The 21,681-nt window shown below is 38.1% G+C and overlaps 3 protein-coding genes across 6 annotated transcripts in view; 2 read left to right on the top strand and 1 right to left on the bottom strand.

The window, feature by feature from the left end:
* Window positions 1-2,430, bottom strand: part of slc9a7 (solute carrier family 9 member 7) — a 32,795-nt gene extending 30,365 nt beyond the window's left edge. Inside the window, exon 1 of one of the 3 annotated variants that reach the window (XM_043243031.1) lies at window positions 2,050-2,430. In XM_043243031.1, coding sequence (XP_043098966.1) covers window positions 2,050-2,338 — 289 coding nt within the window. In that variant the 5' untranslated portion in view covers window positions 2,339-2,430. The remainder of the gene's footprint in view (window positions 1-2,049) is intronic. The other 2 variants (XM_043243028.1, XM_043243029.1) reach the window with 2 other exon arrangements.
* Window positions 2,431-3,795: 1,365 nt separating this feature from the next.
* rp2 (RP2 activator of ARL3 GTPase) lies at window positions 3,796-9,527 on the top strand. Its single transcript, XM_043242642.1, has 5 exons — window positions 3,796-4,117; window positions 6,138-6,806; window positions 7,729-7,843; window positions 7,948-8,033; window positions 8,128-9,527. Exons 1-5 carry the CDS (start codon window positions 3,941-3,943, stop codon window positions 8,209-8,211), a joined length of 1,131 nt encoding a protein of 376 aa, XP_043098577.1. The 5' UTR covers window positions 3,796-3,940; the 3' UTR covers window positions 8,212-9,527.
* Window positions 9,528-11,057: 1,530 nt separating this feature from the next.
* Window positions 11,058-20,309, top strand: jade3 (jade family PHD finger 3). 2 transcript variants are annotated; one of them, XM_043242524.1, is made up of 12 exons: window positions 11,058-11,272; window positions 14,412-14,474; window positions 15,289-15,348; window positions 15,437-15,516; window positions 15,602-15,759; window positions 15,839-16,029; window positions 16,115-16,326; window positions 16,797-16,964; window positions 17,162-17,278; window positions 17,803-18,261; window positions 18,768-18,885; window positions 19,018-20,309. In XM_043242524.1, exons 3-12 carry the CDS (start codon window positions 15,300-15,302, stop codon window positions 19,857-19,859), a joined length of 2,394 nt encoding a protein of 797 aa, XP_043098459.1. In that variant the 5' UTR covers window positions 11,058-11,272; window positions 14,412-14,474; window positions 15,289-15,299; the 3' UTR covers window positions 19,860-20,309. The 2 variants fall into 2 exon arrangements, with proteins under 2 accessions (XP_043098459.1, XP_043098460.1); XM_043242525.1 differs by lacking the exon at window positions 11,058-11,272 and adding an exon at window positions 11,332-11,769.
* Window positions 20,310-21,681: the final 1,372 nt, after the last annotated feature.

Below are 21,681 nucleotides of genomic sequence, written 5' to 3'. Positions count from 1 at the left end.
GATAGGAATACAAAAGATCGTTTTTGGGGGTGTGGGAAGAGACAGATCAGTTTGAAATCAAGTTAAACATTACATATTGTCAAAAGTCAAAAATAATGTGTCATAAAAACTAAAATATCATGATTCATAAACAAGGAGGTTTAGAAGCCTTTTTTTATAATTTAAATTAAAAAAACTAGCAGAAACAGAATAGCCTCACCATATATGTACTGACTGAAAAGAGGAGAGCAGCGCATATATATATATATATATATATATATATATATATATATATATATATATATATATATATCCTTTAAATAGAATTTTATCCTGTGATGGCAAAGATAATTTTGAATATAGTGTTACAATGTTGAAAATAGGTGTGTGGTTTAATATTTTGCAGGAAATCATGATAATTTGTGGTATATATGTGTATGTCCTGTTTAAACTTCACACAGAGCAACAATCAGTGTCTACTATATATATATAATAGAGAGAGAGAGAGAGAGAGAAAAATTTATATATATATATATATATATATATATATATATATATATATATATATATAAAAAATTCAAAATTTATGAAATCGACCGTTATTAATTCTGCAAAATGAATTGGAACTCCCCAAGACTTTTATATCATAGCAAAAGTGAACTTGCTGGACCAATTTTGCATTTTAACCCTGAGCTTAAGCATTGAAAAAACAAAGACAGGTTAGCTTACTTCCACCCTTTTCCTCGTGTCCAAGCAATGGTTTTGAACTTCAGGCCGATCACTAACGATAGAGCTCTCATTTTCACTGAGACATGACACATCTGCAGACACAGATGTTTGCTGACCTTGGTAAAGGCCTTTGATTTTATATACGTAAGGATTTAGTACATCAGAAATAACATTATGTCATCATTTAATCACCCTCATATTATTCCAAACCCATATGATATTTGTTTTCTTCTGTGTAACATTTGGATTAATTGCACTGCTTTTTGTCCATGCAATTACAATGAATGGTGAGAGAGGAGTAAAGACTGCAAAAACAATGCCATAAAAATATAATTAAGTGATGCAATAATATCCTTTTCTTTACAACAATCGGTTAAACCGTGAATCTAGTTTTTGTGTAGAGGATGATCCAACTGAAGACACAAAAGAGCAATTTAGGATTCAGATTGAAAACTCCGGCGATCACTCTTTGTCTCATGAACACTATTGTCTATGTTTTCAGGGAATAATGATTTAAATCAAGCTGTCACATTGCTTCAAAACAAGTCAACATTTAATGACATTTTAGAGGACATCCTTCTTCTATGTTTAAAATTTAACGTTGTAACATCGCCATTATTTGCAAGTGCACTGGAAACCAACCAGTTTAATTCTTCAAAATGTTGTGTTCTACACTACAAAAAAAAAGGGAGAGTAAATGCATTTTTGGTGAACTACTTCTTTAAAGTAGGGAAGGTTTGGGGAGGACTCTTCACACAGAAGACATAACATCATGTCACCGAGGTCTGATCCAACCTGAAATACAAAAACTGTCACACTATTCAAAGCTAGTATGAGGAACTCAACTGGAGGAGTGACAGAAACAAAATAAGAAACGAAACCCCGGGCGAGTTACGGTGTATAATGTCATACACACATAAGATATTATGCAATATAAAAACTGCGGGTTGCATACAGACTAATGCACGTGTCAGCTTGTTACGGTGCATTCAAGATCATCAATGTATTCCACAGCCATTTATAAACCACACTGAAACACAATGACATTCGATGCACAAGGTTTGTATTAGCACTCGTTCAAGCTAGCAGGCTACAACGGTCTCGTTCATGTGAGGCTTAGCTAAGGGTCTGCATGATGGCTGTGTCTCAAAACCTAACGAACAGCCTATCTGGACAGAAAATGCGCAAAAACACGCGACTAAAAATGATTCAGCTCTGATGACTCGGTACTATCGGCCAAAAACGCTGCTGTCGAGCTCGGCGGTTCATTCGGTGTCGAGACCCAGACGACGTCGAACGCGTTTCGCAATGTAAAAAAAAATAAAAAGACTCGTTTCTTACCGTATATCATTGCCAGTCCCGTTTCGTGCAGGAAGCGCACTCTTCTGTGTTTGAAGAGCCATATCGTGAGGATAGTGAGTGTCAAAAGCAAAATGAATGTAAGTAAATTCACGCTGTCCTGCCTGTGACTTTCCTCTGCTTCTTTCTCCGTGGCAAGTTCCTCTATGCCGCCGTCATCCGCTCTTATCCGACAACATTGGCTTAAAATGAACATTAAAAAAGGAAACAGTGAGCTGTGTCCTCCTAATGCGTATAATGTCCATGGCTTTGGTGCCGTGGCCGCCTCCATGGTGCAGGATGCTGGTGGCGGGTTTCCTCACACTGCCTCAGCTGCGTCAGGTAGAGTCAGAGCAATAATGAGAGGCATCGGAGCAGACCGCGGCTCGAGCTCTTAAAGAGACAGGCGCACCAATCTGTACTCGGACTCTAGTACTAGTACAGTCAGTGAATTTCACACAAAGCAGGGCTTGAACCTTTAAAAAAAAAAAAAAAAAAAACAACTCAACAAATGATTTATAACCCAGGAGGTCAAGGTGTGTGAGCTCGGTATAGGGTATGGTCTGGTTTGTAGTTTGACACTTAAATACTTTAAATATTTGTTTGTTTTCTGGGCTGAAGTTTGGGGACAGGCAATTTTAAGAGGTCATGTAGATATCTGATGGGTTTAAATTCAGTTGGGATACAAACATTTTTTTGCTAAATCACTGAAAGTGGAGTTGTTTTGGAGAATGTGAGACCTTACAGTTTTTTCTGCCCTCCAAAGGTCCAGCTGTCATGTGGATGGAAACAAACAGGAATTTAAGATTTCCTTTTTGCTTCTGCCTACTATCACACTTCCTTTGCTATGAAAAATGGAAAGTCATCATTTTCTGGTTCCGAGAACTGCATGTTCAAAACTATCTTTGTAGCACAGCCATGTCTATAAATTAATCGCACATTTTAAAATCAAATGTTTACAGAGTTTGTCAGTGTAGGTCAGTTTAGAAAAAAGTTTACAGAACTTTGTCACAGTACTTTAGACGGCAGCGTTTTGACAATCAGTAGTCTTTCTTTCTGTGCTTCTTGAAAAAAAAATGTATTAGGCTATTTTTAAAGTATGCGTATAATTATTTATTATCAAATGCTTTTTATTCAGTTGTCTGTAATTATAATAATTGATATCAGGTGACATGTTCCATCCATACAGATCATATCAACACATAAGCGAGTAACTGAAATCTTTACTTCTTCCACATGTATTTTATTTTTACGGTAATATTATTTGTCTGAAATAAGTGCTATTTATGTAATATACAGTTACTCTTACATATTGCCTCTTACTGCTTAAACCACAGCAATACGTTAAAATGTTTAGAATGTATGTACGTTTTTGCACTTTTGTTATTTATTCAGAAGCACAAACTGACGCATTTGATGAACATGTTGTCAATGAATTGCTGTATGTTAAAGGTCCCCAGTAAAAGCAAAATATCTTATACAAAACGGCGTCGTCTCACACCAATAATGAGACATGGTGATACACACACATTTTATGATTTACATTAATCATTCATATGCCAAGACGAGTTTACACAACGCACGGACAAAAAAGCTTTATTTGCATATGGCAGGGGTCAAATATTAGCAACGTCCCCCACCCCTTGTTTCGACGGACTTCGCAGATACGGCTCAGCTTTGATTCGCTGTTCCCTAGTAACGCGGTGCTCTGTAGCGATTGGCTGACTGGAGGGTCAAGGAAACGGGAAGCGCGCAGGTTGCGTGTTCTTGATTACTTTCTGGGGAGGGCGAGAGAGAAGCGGCGCTGCTGCGGCTGATCGAGACTATTTCAGAAACGCGTGGCATTTGCAACAGGAGGGGCGCGCTGACACATCGCACGACTTATCGTCCATAAATGGGGTGTTTCTTCTCCAAAAAATCGAGGAGAAAATCTCCTAAGAAAGACTCAGCTTTGCCCGATGGGGACGACAGCGCTGCGGGCAATGACCTCCCAGAAATCAACAACACTGCGCTGGGCAGCAACAGCAACCAGGAGGCTCCCAAGCAATACAGCTGGGACAAACGAGAAAAGGTACGAGCTTTTTTTTGTGCACTACATTGCGCTGCGCGGTATATAATGTTGCGTACATGCTTTAGAAACGATACGGAATGAACTCCAAATAGCTATTAAGTGCGTTAGCTCAATACGCATTGTTAAGCCCGTTTTATGCAGTTCGCAACACGCTAGCGATGGGTTTGGCCCCTGTCGTGAAGTGTTTTGAGTGTTTTCGACGGGCCATCGATACACGAGCGTCTGTGTTTGCGGTTATAGGTTTTCAAACGCTACGGTAAATTATAGACAGAGCTTATTATCGGCTTAAAGTCAGGGCACGTAACTTGCTTGCCTGGCGCTTGTCCAGATAACGCTGTGTTAAGGATTAGCACATAAGTGGTGTCGCCATCAACGTGTATGACACCGTATCAGAGGGAGGAAGAAAGTGAGTAATAAGGATGGGAGTGTCTGTCTGCCCCTCCGACCGCAAAACTATTACTATTGACAGCATTTAAGCGTCCGGAAGTTTCAATCTTTTATGTTGAAGCATTGCCCCGGTCGACGCAGATTGAAAGGCGATAAATTTCCGCGAGGGAAGTCAGTTTGCGTTTTCTCTTTTGGTCTGTCAAAGGCAGTTTCTGATCTAATAGATTAGACTAGTAGTTCTCAGCCAGGGGTCAAGGCCCACTAGAGGGCCTCAGCAAACTTCCAGTTGGCCCCACAAGATACATTTGTGACTCTGGACCACCAAAGCAGTCATAGATAGTATGTAGCAAACCTGCTGGTGTGGGTTTTTTTAAACAATCTGTTCCTTGGGGAGTTTTCTGTAGCTGGATCTGTGATTTTTGTCTTACAGTAAAAATGTATTGCTATATTGTTTTTAAATGCATGATGTAGAGTTTATTAGAATGACATAGAATGCATAGAAGAAGCCCCCTGCCTTACTTTTTCCTGTAATCTATTCTCTGATATATATCCCAATACAGAAAATATTTGTTTCTACTTCTATTTCATTCATTAGATTTGTAAGAGAGTTGCCAGGGTGTTGCTGTGTGATTGTTTCGGGGGTTTTAAGTGGTTGTTAGGTGGTTGAGTCAAAAGAGCTCTTTACTTCTATAACTGTCTGTACCCAGATACAGAACAGGTGCCTCCTTCTGTTTAAATCTGTGTTGTTTTTTTCCATTTTCAGTTTTTTCGTCTGCGTATGGAATTTTATTTGCAACATGCCGCATGATCCAGGATGAGTTTCCTGTTGAAGTGTAACCGTGTAATGCCTGACATAAATTATAGATTTAGATTAAATCATAGATCTAGATTATATAGATTCATCGACTATATAACATAAGGAAAAGTGTTGCAGATATGTTTTATGTTTTGCATTATGTTTGATGCATCAGGCATTTATGGTTTATATAATATAATACAATAAAGCAAAGTTATGCAGTTGGGCACAGTTGTTGTTATTGCAGTACAATGATGATTGTGAGATAAACAAAATGTTCCCCAGAAGCCATTTGATACTTGCATGCAACAAACTAAATTTGTTGTATTAATAATCAAGTAAACATGAGTTGCTGCAGTCCCTTAAATGTTAATCTTGAAACAAAAGCTATTCTCATGTTTCATTATACAAATCGTTAAAACTGTTAATGCAAAAACGTATGTACCACACCTGAAGGTAGAGAATTCAAAAGTATATCTAAGAAATTATATTTTTTACTTGTTAAACAGCATGGACTATCAATACTATCAAGAATATTGTGTATATAACAATAGGTTTTTTTAAGTTTTGATCATGCTGATAATTTAGAGGCCTTAGAAATTATTGTATCAAATATGATACTTTATAGTGTTAATACTTAGGGTTTGTTCTCAAGTATAGTTAACTACGGCAGAATTAATTATTGTTTTCTTTTGACAAAAGCACACTGCACACATTTTGAAGGAACGTCCTGTTGCAAGCGTGTGACGGGTACCAGAGAGCAAAGATAGCTGATAATGGTTTTATTGCTCTTATAAGTTCTTCATTTATTAACAGGCTTGCCCATTTGTTTTGCAGGTTGACCCGAAAGACTTCATGCTGATGGGCCTCAAGAATGAGACAGTGGGCCGGTTACCAGGCAAACTCAATGGCCAGCAGTTTGTCATTCAGGATTGTGAGAACTGTAACATCTACGTATTCGACCATTCGGCGACTATTACCATTGATGACTGCGTGAACTGCCGTATTGTGTTAGGTCCGGTCAAAGGCAGCGTGTTCTTCAGAGACTGCAAAGATATCAAGTGTGTGGTGGCCTGCCAGCAGTTCCGCACCAGGGACTGCAAGAAAATGGACATCTTTTTGTGCTGCGCCACCCAGCCCATCATCGAGTCTTCAACGGGCATGAAGTTTGGCTGCTACCAGTACTACTACCCCGAGCTGGCTTTCCACTTTAAAGATGCCGGCCTCAGCATATTTAATAACAACTGGAGCAATATTCATGACTTCACACCCATCTCTGGAGAAACCAATTGGAGTCTCCTACCGGAAAATGCTGTTGTCCAGGAGTGTGTGCCTCTACCAGATCCCGAGTCAGAATTCAAGTCCGTGAGAATCTCTGCTGAAGCAAGTCGGAGCATAGTGCCCCTGACCAAAGGGGCGCGTCGTACCGAGAGCGAAGAGTCCTGCCTGTTTGTCTTCTTCGCTGGAGACTACACCACTGCTAACGCACGCAAGCTTATTGATGAGGTTAGAGCTCTTCTGATTTGTCCTTCAAGGTTGTGACGGTGGGTGATTCAAAATTGTGTAGCATTTTTGTTCATCTTTGAAACTAGAGTGTTACAAGCTTCTCAGAATGTTACAAGGTTTCTCAGAATGAGATTAATCAGAACGAGTCACCGTTTCCTAGTGTTGCTTTTCTAAGGAAAAGTTGTGTGTTTGTTACTCACTGTAGCGCCAACTGAAAAATGGTATTCACAGCAAGTCTTAAAAAATGTTAATTAGGAAATGAAATCAGTTTTCTTCAAGTCACTCGACCTATAAAAATAGAAAAGGGGATGTGTACTATTTCCTACTTCACTTAAATTTGTAACATCTATTTTATTCCGCTAGAGATTAAGATTAACCTTTTGATTACAAAAAAGGCTCTATATTATTTCCACTGACTGTCTGAAAATATCTTAGGTTGATTAATATGTTAGGTTGTTTAATTTTGTTCTACTATTTTGTTTTTTAAAAACAGGATGGGATAAAAAGGAAGGGTTCTGTCGTGTACTTTAATAGCTTCAGATGTTAACAAATCCAGTTCAAAAAGAATTCACTCTGCGGCTTCTTGTTAGGACTTTTGTTAAAACCTTTTTGTACCTGAAAGAACCACTGATTTAGTATTTATTCCTGCATTTTATTTAGATGGCAACCTATTATTAAAAAACATTTTAAAACGGTAAAACATGAAACCTCAATATCATAGCAAAGAAAGTATCTTACGTCACCTTTTTGATACTGACTTCTAAGAAGAACTCAATGATTTTATAGTTGCGATACTTTTTTGTTTTTATGGTTCTCGATTTAAAAACGCGTCAATTCCAGTCTGTTGACCAATGTATAATTAAGCGTATTTGCAAAAACTTTTCATTTTGTGACAGAATTTTTTGTATCCACCTAAATGCAGGCGAGCGCCAAAGGCTTTGTCCTCATTCAGACCAAAGAGGTGTCCATGCGCCCTGAGGATGTGAACCGAGTGTTCCAGAGTAACGCAGAAAGCCTCACTGAATGGATCACCAAAGGTGCTGTAATACATTTTGTTACACCAAACAGGATCCTCATACAGAATGTTATAAAAAAAGGTGCAAATATTTATGTCTCTTCTAACCGATCTGGGTTCCTGTAGGTCCAGTGGTAGCTCTGGAGCTGAATGGAGATGGAGTGGTGGAGGCGTGTCAATCCATTGCCGGTGAAGTGTTCAATGGGACCAAGGTAAATATAAGAAGCAGCCATTACTTCTCGAATCTCCTGAGGATTTGCTCTGGCCGTTTAACTCTTTTCATGTTGTCTGCTGCTTTTCCTGCAGCTGTTTGTTTCTGAGAGCAAAAATACATCCTCGCGTGATGTTGACAACTTTTTCAACTTTGCTGACATGCAGATGGGACTGTGAAACTGGCGCAGAGGAGCACCTCAAATTAATGTGGGTTCATATTTGTTTGGCTCATTTAGCGAATTGAAATTACATATGCGAAGCCACTGATATCTTAACTCTTCTAGGGGTTTATAACCACTATTTTAAGAGACAGATTTACTCTGTGATCTAAACAATTTTATATTTTCATGCCAATGAAAGAGGCATTTAGTCAGGTAGGGTATTTGGAACCAATCGGAACCAGTCGTGAAGGCAAGTGCCTTTAGATAAAGAACAAAATCACTGGGACTTTAGTCTAATCAAACATTGCTGTGGACAATTTATCACTTATGCTGAAAATAATGAATTTGATTATATAGATATTTATTGAATTGTTTTTTTCCCTAAATGTATAGCTGGAAGTTGTTTTATTCTCCTTTGCTTGTATACATGTTTTCATTACATATTGTATAGTTGTTTAGTTTGTGTATAATAATAGATGTAATCAATATTTGTCAAATGCCAGAAAACGTGAATTGTTAAGTCAGGTTTTTTATTACACAGAAATATATATTTACTTTATAGCCATGTGTTTTGTTTCTTTTCTTGTTAGCATGGCTTTTGACTCGTCTCAATTGTATTTTTTACTTTTTTCAGTATTTTTTTTATTGTAAACCAGTAACATTAGTCCTCAATATAAGTTTATAAATGAACACTGTTCTAATAAGAATGTAAAAGTTCCATCTGATACGTTGAATGTACTACTAAAAGGAGCTTTAGTTGTCTCTTTTACACTGCTCTATTTTTGTAGCAACATTTTAGCAAGCACAAATTTCCTGTGACCAAAAAAAGTTTGTACATTTTGAGAGAATCACAGTGTACTTTTTTTTTTATTTCTAAATGGTTCTTATTTGTACGAGACAATTTTGTAGAGTTGAATATAAGCTGTGATTTGTCAATACATTCATTTTAGTCAAAAGTTAAGCGTCATTTCTTTTTATCTACAAACAGACACAAACACAGGTCTGCATCTTATTACACTAATGTATTAAGACTAATATCAACTGGTGCAAACTGGTTTTGTTAGTTCAGTAAATCTGTAAATTCAGTAAAAATCTGGTTATGTAGAGTTACATAATGTCAGAAACATGACAACAGTTTAAAGGCCAACCCCGGAAGGTTAATTTGGCTTATTATGTGGTGAGGATTACTCAGACTTAATTGTTTTGGTCTACAATATAAATTACACTAGTTATTAAATAAGAACTACAGTGGCTGTCTGATTTGTCAAACTCAAAAATATGTCCCTAAAGAATTTGTAATTCTTGCAATTAAAATTGTAATTTGTCGTCGTATGACCTTTGTCACAGACCTTATCTTATGTATGTGCACAAATAAGCATTGTACTTTTTTCTGGATTCTCTGATGAGTAAACGAATCGAATCTGTATTTTTTTTACTATATTTTTTACCTATATATAAATGATCATATTTCATTATTTTGGCACATTCACATGGTTCACATGTGCGATAATTCTGTTGCGTACTACAAATACTATTTATGGGCCATTCTGCAGAATTGATGCAAAGTAAGAGTTGGAAAGGTCTTGACAAAAAAAACATTGTTTGTATGCAAATGATATGATAGCCGATGTACACGGTTTTAGTTATTTTTCTGAAAGTTTTGGAATATTTGGCAAAGTGTTGACCATGATTTCAAAGTTAATGATTCATTGGTTTAAATATTCATTCAACCACAAACCAAAAAATAAATAAATCTTAACATCTTAATTTGTAATAAAATACATTACTCAAAATACATTACTTTTAACAAAACAGCCCATGTTCTGGTAGTGACTGAACATTTTCGGTTACAGAATTTTAACCTGCATACTAAAACTAAAAATTGCATAGCTGTATTAAAATTATTTATGTCCCTTAAATTATGTGTTCCCTTTTGTCACTACTTAAACAATAATGATGACATGTTTCAGCCATGACTGTTTTGGTAGTGACAGTTTATTAGGATAAAAAAAAAAAAACCAAAGATGTCATTACCAAAACTCCACCAAATGACCGTTTTAGATACTTCTGAACCTAGCTCAAAGATGCTAATCAGCACATGGTTAGCTAGCACAGTTATAAGCAGTGGTACACAAATAAAAACAGATATTTTAAATAAAAAGTGTTTAGTTGCGGAAGAATGGTCTTCTGTAATGATGATTTTGAATACATTAACCTCAAAATGATAAAACCCATCTACTCGCCATGTAGCTGTGAGAGGGACTGAGATAAAGATTTGTATGAACCAGAAATGTAACAGAAATGTAGAGGTGTGATTAAAGTCAGTCTCAGCCGAAGGACTGAAACATTTGTGGTGACATGAAAATGCGGAACGCTTTTTTTACACAAAGTTTCGTAATTTACAAAAAAAAAGGATAAAACTGAGAATCCAAAAGGCACAAATATGGGGAAAAATGCAAAAATCATTTCAACATAATTTTCATTCATTACAATTTAGGGATTAGGGTTCGGGACAGCCACATCCCAAATAAAAGCGCCCAATAAACGATAACGTTATATTAAGCTTATTAATATTATAAATGTTACTAATATTTTAAAGTTTCAATATATATTCAATATTCTATTATTCAATAAATAATAGAAGGATCTTGGTAAACATCTAAGATTTTATTACTTCAGTGTTTTTGGTTGTAGGAGATCAGTTTGCTCTAATTCTGTAGAGTGACCCATATACTAAAACCCGTAATAATTAGCATCACAGCCCTCCATAGTGGCAACTAAAGGATATTTAACTGCCCCTGAAAAGAAATACGCTAAAGAGCCCAGTTTCCACAGCGCTCAGCGGGGCCTTGAACTGGGCGGAGTTTAGGACCCAGCGGTCGGGTAGTACAATAGAGCTGTTGTGTCGTGGTGAGAGGGTGATTTCTGCTTTTGGGATATTGACAGTGGGACAGAAAAGAAAAAAACAACGAAAATACGAATATTTGTCGCATCTCTAGACGGCCGGCTCGCATACGGCCTCGCGGAGTCTGTCGCTGCGCGCGATCGTCCAGAAACGCTGGCTTTTTGGATGAGAGGTAAGGGTGCAGCGCGAACAATACTGCTCGTGTCTTCACACGGGGCTCAGTGTGCCAGTTATCCAGGCCTGCTTCCCACAGCTCCTTTACGAGCAGGATTTACGTTCGCGTTTAGACAACCGTGACAATATTGGCAGCGGCGATATCGTTATCCTCGCGTCAAAGTTTGCGATCTTCGCACAGAGCGTTGTTGCGCAGCCACAGGAAGTGTTACTGTAGCAGGAGAACGCATTGTAGCGACCGGAGAGGGTTCGTCATGTTGGGCGGCTCGAGTTTGGCGCCAAGGCCGTCAGAAACGCTCGCGCGTGCAGCAATGGAGGACACCAGCATGCACGCGCGGCCCCGGCGGTGCTGGTCGGTGAGACTTTACAGTGAAGCGCCGCTGTGTTTACCTCTCCGTTCTTTATTAAGCTGTGCGAACTCGCGGAGTCGATCTGTTCGCTCAGCACGGGGATAATAACTCGAGTGGGAAGCGGTCATGACAACACAAGGACTCGGTAAACGTTTCTTATCGTTGCATCATGCTTTAGCTTTACAAAGTGGCGATGTGCATTTGGTGAATGGGCGCCGGGCTGTTGCGTAATTACGCGTCGATATTTATTCGCGGGATTTTGTGGCTCGTGTTGCGTGTTATGAATGAAAACCGTGTAACAACTTTGTTTAGTGAAATCGTCCTCGTTCGATGAAGAACACTAATGCTAAATTATCATTAGCGCGATGAATGATTAAACCGACAGGACGCACGTTTATATGAATGGCGTGCGATGTGTTTAAAGCAAATGCATAAATGAGATAAACCCGTGTGAATAGTTTTAATTCTGAAGCGGTGCTAGCACAGTGTAACAAAGTTTGGAGCGGAAGTGCTGCTGTTGGAATGCGGGAATGCCCTCCTCGAGCTTCCGTTTCCCCCCCTCCTCACTGCTTCCCGCGAAATCCCTGGCCGCTGGCTTTAATCTGCATGCTTTTGGTTTACGGTTATTTTGACTCCATGGAATAAACGGTAGTTAATTAAGATACTTATAAACAAATATTGGGGTTTGTTTAACTTTGCATAGGTCAGTTATATTGCTCTTTTATTAAGGTTTGCTAGTACGCCAGGCCAGTGTGCAGTGAAAGGAATTTACATTCAGTGAATCGAGTCTTTTGAGGCATTTCACTAAAAGATTTGTTCATGCAACCGTTTTTTTAACATTTATGTAGGTGTCATGCATAATACAACAAATGTTTTCTTCTTAATATTTAAGTTCGACTGTTTTTTTGTTGGTTTTTTTTTACAAGTTAGACAAAAACAAATAGCTTAAATTAAGGTTCATTATCTTTCACCTTCACAAATGAATTAGTATACGTGGTTCAGCAGGTAAAAGGGTTATTTAGATTCATCGAAATGCTCTCCGCACACTAAAGGTGTCACATGTACTGTTGTTCAGCAAATATACGTGAGTGAAATTCTGTTTTTTTTTTTCATATGATTCAAGTGAATGATTTCTCCACGCTCGTTTTAAAACAGATTCAGGAGAGTCATCTGGATTCACTCTGTTGACCAAGAGAAAGCTGCTCGGCATAAAAGAGATTATTTCTGTCTGCGCTCAGTGCAGTCAGTCTTTGAAAGCGGGGAATCGGGGCAAAATAAAAGTCAACAGCAGCATCTTCTAAATGATTTGTTCACTAGGAAAATATCACTACTTTATTCTGTGTAGTTCTTAATGGTCAGTTCAACATAATAGGAGAGACAAATTAGTTTCAAAGGTGATTACTGCAGTTTAATTGTAATAGAGCCAGTAAATGGGACGGGTTGTTGGCACGTTAGGCCGGTGTGAGGTGGGTGTGGGGGTCGCTGATCTGTTAGTGTTGGGGTGTGGGGTGGTCTGTCTGGGCAGAGCATTGTGCTTTATCATGGCGCAGTAGGAGTGGGGGTTGGTTTTAGGACTGTGTCATTTTGTCTTGCCATTTTGTACCACAAAGCAAGGTCACCCAGATCAGATAGACTCCCGTTTGAACTGATTTGTACCTTGCGTATTTGAGAAAAACCTCCTGTTACGTTTTAATTGGTCTTTTTAAAATCTTATTTACTGGCCGGAGTCGATCACACAATGGGATTTGGCGCAACTTTTCCGTGACACTACAATACTAATTTTTAATGTTATGATAGATACTGCCCAACTCCTAATTAAAAATGTGTTGAGCAAGTCACACCAACCTTTTCAGCCTCATTATTGCTTCCTTTTTAAAACATTCACGCTGTGTGAATGGGAGAGTGTGTGCGTCAGAAGCAGATGTTCCTCTGTGGGTTTGAAAGGCAGTCTGTTACTGTCACAAATGTGGCTTTAGATCCACGTCAAAAGTACTTCATGGAGCAGTGAAGAGGCACGCTGAATGCTTTTTCTGTTTAATCTGGAGCCCTTGCACTGTGCAGCAGTCATAATGAGCGTGGAGTCTAAAACTTAAATTATAGAGTTTCTCGTTTATAAAATACCTGTTTTGTACGGTACTAGTAATCTGTACCAGTTTGATGATAAATGATCATACAAGTGAAGTGTTTGGACAAAATCAACTGCTTCTCAAACGTAATTCAGTCCAATGGATGTCTTCGCAGACATCCAGTTTTTGTAAATGGAAATTGTAAAATTGCTCAAGGATGCTCATTGCTTATTCTTATTATACTGTCTCTTTAGATTAAATGCATGCTTCTTTTTTATTATTAATTTTTAAACTCAAAAACAAGTCATTGACCCCCAAACTGTTAAAAAAAATAGTATATGCAATAGAAATCATGAATCCTTCATGCCTACATTACCCATTCTCTGTTTATGGTTAAACTCAGCGAGTGAACTAATCTAAACAGAAATATCCTCACTTGTGACAATTTGCCTTGCTTATAAGTTGTCCTTTTTTAAGATGTGTCTGTACATAGTTTCATATGTGTGCTTTGGCTGCAATTGCTCCTAGTGAGCTTGGTTAATATTTATTTAAGGAGGCCTCTCGGTCAGGTATTGGAGCGTAATAAATCACAGTGCAGGCTTTGCTTTGCTGGCTGTCTATCAGTACTCTCACTCTCTGCCGCCTCTTTTACCGGCACACATTTTCATTTAGATTGTGAAGAGTTTGTGTTCACTTCTCAAGTCTTGTTCTTTGTTTTCAGGCATGAGCGAGAGGCAGAGGAAGCATAGTGGAGGAAAACAGTAGCATGCTTTTTGAATTTATGGTGAGTGAAAAACTGCTCGGTGAAAGGAAATCCGTTAAAGCTGCCCTCTGTGGTAATAACATCTATTTCAGGGTACTGAATGATTACCATATGCATGTGCCATGTTTGGTACTTTAATTTACCTTTGAACATGTTAAAACTCATCAAATTCATAATGCTGCATAATGCTATGCAATATAAACTTGTAATAATCTTACGCGTGCCCCTGGACCACAAAACCAGTCATAAGGGTACATTTAATATCTGAAGGATCATGTAATGCTGAAGACTGGAGAAATGTGTTTTCCACTATATATATATATATATATATATATATATATATATATATAATTTTTTGTTTAAATGTATATATTTGTATAAATAGTTTTTAAACATGTAATAAAATAGAAAATGGGTTTAATACATATTCAATTAATTAGTTTTATGAATAATATTTCACAATTTTACAGTTTTTTTTTTTTATTATTATTATTTTTGTTTTTACCATGTTTTGATCAAATTAATGTAGCCATAAGCCATTAATACATTTGAACAACCCCAACCCGCTCCCCCCAAATATTTGAACTACCCGGGTGTAGTATAAGCCCAGGTGAACTTACTAACTTACTAGCATTAACCAACACTGTTTAGCAAACTACATTTTATTTAGCTACTAGTACTTGGAAACAGTGCCTTCTAAGATTTGTTTCTTCTGTTATGTGAAAACAGCTCTGTTGTCTCGGTGTTGGTAAAAGTATTGTACCTAAATTGTTTAAGTGGAACACAGTTGAGTTGTGGATGTATTAAAGCTGTGCTTCTCTGTCTTTGTCTGCAGGATACGTCAGGATGAAACGCCTCAGGACTTCAAGCAGCAGTGACAGTTCAGACAATGAGAGTAAGTAAAATGAATCTACATATAAGATTCATACAAAGCCATGTACAATATGTTTATTCTTGGCCCGCTCTGTCATTGTATCATAAAGGTCCCTCGACATCCTTTTCCTCTAACAAGTATGGAAGCAAACCAGGCACCCCCGCCTCTGCTCAGAAGAAACCAGCAGAGGTAAACGCAATAGAAAACATCTGCTGGTTTTTACTACAATATAATTGGTTTCATCACTCATTAAGTTTATTTCTTCCTTTTATAGGTGTTCAGAAAAGACTTGATCAGTGCCATGAAGCTTCCAGACTCTCACCATATTTCTCATGACGATTATTACCTGTTGGCGGACACTTGGAAGCAGGAATGGGAAAAGGGTGTACAAGTACTCGCTAGTCCAGACACTATCCCTCAGCCCTCTGTGAGGTATGTCCCTTTGAATAAAAACAGGTTTTTGGACATGTACCATCTTGCATGTTACTCAAGTTAGGATTTTTTTGTGTAGGATAATAGCAGAGAAGCCAAAAGAGGTCCTCTTCAGTAAGCCAAGGAAATATATTCAATGCTGGAGCCAGGACTCTACAGAAACGGGTTACGTTAACATTAAGGAGCTAGCGGAGGCTATGTGTAGATACGACCTGGACGATATGGATCTGTACTGGCTTCAGCAGCTCAATGCAGAACTTGGGGTGATGGGTAAGCGAGAAGAAATGCTTCACTGTAAGAGCTGGTCTCATGATGTGCTTTAGGGGATGAAGTAGATTTTGTATGTTATGCTCAGGTGACGGGCCGGTGGATGAGCTGACGATGGAGCGGGTGATGGAGGCACTGGAGAGACAGTGCCATGACAACATGAACCACGCCATCGAGACTGAGGAAGGGTTGGGAATAGAGTACGATGAGGACGTCATCTGTGATGTATGTCGCTCACCTGACAGCGAGGAGGGCAACGACATGGTCTTTTGCGACAAGTGTAACATTTGTGTGCACCAGGTGAGGTTTTTTGGTTTTAACTATCCTACATGTATTGCTGAGATTTTTGATCTTTATGCTTTGTTTAAAGAAAGTAATGCTTATATTTAGCAAGGATGCATTAAATGCAGAAATGACAGCGAAGACATTGTGCTTTTTAACATTTTACAATTTAAAATGTTTCCAAAATTGTAATATTACTGGTTTTTGTATACATTTTTGGCATAGATGCAGCCTTGATGAGAAAATCTTGAATGGTAGTGTAGTAATTAATGTTGTAAGGGTTTTAACTGTGCGTGTATGTGCTGTATATTTATAACACATGCATGTATACATTTAAGAAAAACATTGAGAGATGTTATATATATATATGGGAAAAAGAAAGAACAATATAAGCAATTATCAAAATTTGAGTAATTTTTTTGTATTTATTGTGGTAATTTTGGTAAGCTAGAAGATAGCAAACTCATCACACTCATATTCTGTTGCAGGCCTGCTATGGCATTGTGAAAGTGCCAGATGGGAACTGGTTGTGCAGGACGTGTGTGCTTGGCATCAATCCCCAGTGCCTTCTGTGTCCTAAAAGAGGGGGTGCAATGAAGGCCACACGGGCAGGCACTAAATGGGCTCATGTAAGCTGTGCTCTCTGGATACCAGAGGTGAGTTTTGTGCCATAAGGATGGAATTACACCTGCATTATTGTTATGGTTGTATGCTCTTGATGATGTTTCATTAATAATATTAGGAAATTGATCTTTCCTTTGCATGCCAGCATATTTGTTGGTTTTAAGAGTATCAGAAAGATAATAGACTTTTGTGTTTATGGTGTCTAATAAAAATTTGCATTTGTCTTTAGGTGAGCATTGCATGCCCAGAGAGGATGGAACCCATCACCAAAGTGTCTCATATTCCTCCCAGTCGCTGGTCGCTCATCTGCAGTCTCTGTAAACTCAAGACTGGAGCCTGTATACAGGTATTTATAGTGCATGAGCATTGCGACTGAGGGGTTGGGTTGCAATAATTAATCATTAATTGTAATGTTAGTTTGAAAATAAATTGATTAGATGAATGTTGCTTAAAAGAATTTTCTTAGTTGAACTTAAAAAATAATTTGTACAGCTCAAAAGAATGAGTGTGGTCTTTTTTCTTTTTTTGTTCTTTTTGTTTTTTTTGCTGTAAAATGTAGCCATCAAGTGACTGATAATTTAGTTGTTTAATAAAGTTTAATAATCTGTAAGTTGTTCATTGTTTATATATATGTATATATTATATATAAGTCTTAAATTCATGGCATCAAATGTTGCATTCACTGTCAAAATAAAATCTTCCCTTTAGTATATTTGTCTTGTTTGCAATACAAATATCTAAATATCAAACATATCCTCTATAATATCTAATCAAAATATTGTCTCTAGTATTGTCTTCTAGACTGATGTTTTGTGTTTAGTTTTTTTTTTTTTTTTTTTTTTTTTTTAAACACTGCGTCTCATCTTTCAGTGTTCGGTTAAGAACTGCACCATCCCTTTCCACGTCACTTGTGCTTTTGAACACAACCTGGAGATGAAGACCATCCTGGACGAAGGCGATGAGGTCAAATTCAAATCCTACTGTCTGAAGCATAGCAAACCCAAAGTAGGAGAAGTAGGCTTGAGTCCGGCCTGTCATAAACCTCCCACTGAGACTGAGAAAGTAGGCTTGAGGGCGCAGAAGCTTCAGGAGCTGGAGGAGGAGTTCTACACACTTGTTCATCCTGAGGAAGTGGCCCAAGACCTTGGACTGCCAATGAACCTGCTGGATTTTATCTTTCAGTACTGGAAGATGAAGAGGAAAAGCAATTTTAACAAGGCCCTGCTGCCGCCTAAAGAAGATGAAGAGAACCTGCTCTTACAGCCACAGGAGGACAGTATCCACACACGAATGCGCATGTTTATGCATCTGAGGCAGGACCTGGAGAGGGTGGGTACTTTTTGTCATCATTGAGATGTTTTTCTTTATACATATGACATAACTTTATACATAGTTTAGATGTTCAACTCGTTGTACAGCAACAGAATAGCCTTTTTCTTGCTGTGAGCAAATGTTCCTTATATTATGCATATACTTCTTTATTTTCATTACATTTTATTTAAAGAAAACAGGTTAAAAAAAAAACACGTCATAACTTTTTGAAAATATGCAGTTTTACACACACCCATTATTTCATTATGTAGTTCTTCTAAAAATCTTTTAAAGAAAATCATTTTAAAATATAATATTTGTTGAGCTACTATGCAGTTTAATTTATAATTTTTTATATATATATATTTTATGTAAAAACATTTATTTTGGATGTGATTCATCATTCACTAAATTATATAGAATTCATTTCAAACATTTCAAAGGTAGTTTAATACATGCTCGAACCATTAGTGTTATGTTGTGAGTTTTTGATATAATGATCTTTGTGCGTGTCATTTTGTCAGGTGAGGAACTTGTGTTATATGGTGAGTCGGAGAGAGAAACTCAAGCTGTCTCAGAGTAAAGCTCAGGAGCAGATCTTCAATCTACACGTCAAACTCATCAACCAAGAGTTATCTGCAGGTAACTTCATTTTCTCTTGAATTTTTTCTGTACTAAAACATTCTTCTTCTTTTTTTAAGTCCTTTTCAAATAATTAAAATTGAATTTACATTTACCAGTGAATAACTGACTAATTTCTACATCTTTTTGCAGGGCTCCCAGTTTCCTCGTCTTTAGAGAACCTATTGTTTCACCCTCCTAGGATAACCCTAAAACTCAAAATGCCCAAAGTGTCGCTTGGCAATGGCAAAACCAACTCTAAATCTGGAAATGGCCCCCTGTGCCCGGATAACAGCGGTAACGTATATGACGCTGGTGAGGGAGGCATCGGTCAGGGCAAACCGCAACTCCATCTCGGACGAGTAAGGATAGAGGAGCGTGCCAATGGTCTCCTGCCAGCCTCCATCTACATTCGACGAGACGGCGGGACTCCCCCATTGGTCATGAAGCAATCTGGCAAACCCTTAGCTCTGCACGCTGCCCTCCACGGTCATTCGTCCAATAGGAAAGGCAAGACCGATCCAGAGAAAACACGCCAATTAAAACCCAACGGCATTATGGACAAACCCGTACTCCAAAGAGACACTTCCTGCCAGACGCCCACTGAAAAGGACACATGCAATGAGATTTCAGGGAAAAGTCAGTCAGGTGGATTCCACAAAACCTCTCTTGAGCATTTTAGTCGATCACTCAAGGAGGCCACTGTCAGTTTAGTACGGACTGAGGACCTTCGGGCTTTTGAGAAGAACGCACGCAAGTCATCCTCATTCTCCAAACCGCTTTCCAATGAGAGGCCCCTAGGGGGCAGCAAAACCTGCCAGGAGAGCGACGGTTACTGCCCGGATGCAGAGCTCAGTGACTCTGAGCCCGAGGCTAAAGGAAAGTGCCGACAGGGAGTGAGGGGGCAAAACCAGAGAGGACCCGCTGGAAACTACGTCAAGTCTACCAGCAGAGCAAAACTGTCTTTTGGTTCTCGGACATCAGTTCAAAGGTGACAATCTGCAAAGCATTAAAAGCATCTCCAACCCACTGCCACAGATTACTGTAGTCCTCTGGCGGTACTCGGAAGCGCCAGATTCTGTTTTCCTCTGTTGAGGATCTGCCGATGATTTTTAGTACAGTGTGCCAAAAAGTTCTCCCTGGCAAGTGATTGGTCTATTTTTGTGTTGGACTGATAAATATCACTGTGTCTCTCAAACCAGCCATAGTGTTTCTGCTGCACTCGGATTCAGTGCATGAGAGCACGTCTACAGTAGGTTTTATGGGCCTTGAAACAGTGTTTCTGTACATAAAAGGAACCTCACTTTTTAGACTGTACATAGTAGTTTGTGTTAAGATGTGGAGCACATTGAGAGGCTTTCCACGTACTGAAACTTTATCCTACTTTCTTACCGATATGCTTATGCAAATAAATAAAGACTTAAGATCTCTGGTTTGACAAATCATGTTTGTTTGACTGTTCTGATGTCTGGCCGGACCGTTTCCTTTTGCCTATTTTTATTTCTCTGTTCCTCCGTTTCTTTGGTCTTTCTTCCTTCTGAATTTGTTTCCATTTTTTGGCTAATGTTAAAATTGGCAAGCTTGAGTTGAAAAGAAAGTGTGCTTATGCAACTGAAATGGTCTTCCATCTGTCTTCAGAGTGTGAAGAGAAATGTCAAACCCTGATGTTAATATTTAGAATAAATTTTCCTCAGATCCATTTTTCTTTTACTTCTTGGTGCCAGACCCTTTCGTTATGTTTGCAAAAGACCATGAAATACGTCCTGTAATAAAGCAAGAATTGGATTTTGGCAGTTTTTTAGCAAAAGACAAATAGTTTCAGCATAAAAGTATTCATATGTTCAGACAATTAATCTTTTTTTTTTTTTTTTTTTTTTTTTGTAAGATCTTTAAGTATTAAGTATTATTACTTTTATTCAGCAAGGATACATTAAATTGACTAAAAGGATAAAAAAAAACATAATTGTACGAAAGATTTTTGAGATCAAAGGATCTTGAAAAAAATTATCACTGCGTCCACATAAATATTAAATTTGACCGTGAAGATGAATTAATTGCTGCTAAAAATTAAGCTTTGCATCACATGACTAAAAATTGATAAATTTAATATTAAATTCTAAGTTTAAATTAAATTTCACAATATTACTGTGTTACTGGTTTTGTTTAAATAAATTAAGCCCTAGCGGGGTTTTTTGACTCCAAACCTTAGAACAGTACTAAATCCACCCCTTTAAATGGTGAGGTCATGTTCGTGTAAAGCTCTAGACCAGTATTTAGTGTTCTGTCATTTTCCTTCCATCTCATTCTTCTCCCGGAGCCCTCTGGCTAGTCCAAATGAAAGTGTTCTCCACAGTTTTATTAATCTTCTTCGCTCCAGAAACCACCGTTTCTGCACTCCGTGGTGTTTCCTCGGGCTATGTATTCCTTCTGCTGTCAACTAACACAATAAGAGAACTCGATAGTCTGAAGAGGTTTATTCCGCGAGGTTTATGCTTATTGGTAATTGTATGTCAATTCAAGGGCTTGATTCTTAAGATGTGTACGGGTGGGTAAAGCCACAACTGCCCTCTATTTGTCTTCTAACATTCGAGCTTCGTTCAGTTTTAAATATCAAACTGAATAGTGTATCATTCGATGGCGCTGCCCATCATTTTCATTTCACTTAATCTGTCATCCGATGTTCTTTTCGAGCTTAACCACAGTTTATCTTTGGACTCGACTGATTTTCTTTTGGTTGAGCGGCTGCTGTATTAGCTGCTACGGCAGGACTTCAGTGCTGCCTAAGGCTTATTGATCATTTGAAGAAAAAGCTGAGTT

Source organism: Puntigrus tetrazona, chromosome 6, assembly GCF_018831695.1.
Source record: "Puntigrus tetrazona isolate hp1 chromosome 6, ASM1883169v1, whole genome shotgun sequence".
Taxonomy (NCBI): domain Eukaryota; kingdom Metazoa; phylum Chordata; class Actinopteri; order Cypriniformes; family Cyprinidae; genus Puntigrus; species Puntigrus tetrazona.
Note: the sequence above shows the minus strand (reverse complement) of the source record. Positions and strands in the feature narration are given on the sequence as shown.

Bases quoted from the DNA above. Each gene is read 5' to 3' on its own strand.
- rp2 (XM_043242642.1), top strand. From the start codon at position 3,941: ATGGGGTGTTTCTTCTCCAAAAAATCGAGGAGAAAATCTCCTAAGAAA. The intron at 4,118-6,137 runs GTACGAGCTTTT...TTTGTTTTGCAG, and splicing joins GCTGGGACAAACGAGAAAAG to GTTGACCCGAAAGACTTCAT. The intron at 8,034-8,127 runs GTAAATATAAGA...CTTTTCCTGCAG, and splicing joins AAGTGTTCAATGGGACCAAG to CTGTTTGTTTCTGAGAGCAA.
- jade3 (XM_043242524.1), top strand. From the start codon at position 15,300: ATGAAACGCCTCAGGACTTCAAGCAGCAGTGACAGTTCAGACAATGAG. The intron at 16,965-17,161 runs GTGAGTTTTGTG...ATTTGTCTTTAG, and splicing joins GTGCTCTCTGGATACCAGAG to GTGAGCATTGCATGCCCAGA. The intron at 17,279-17,802 runs GTATTTATAGTG...CTCATCTTTCAG, and splicing joins AGACTGGAGCCTGTATACAG to TGTTCGGTTAAGAACTGCAC.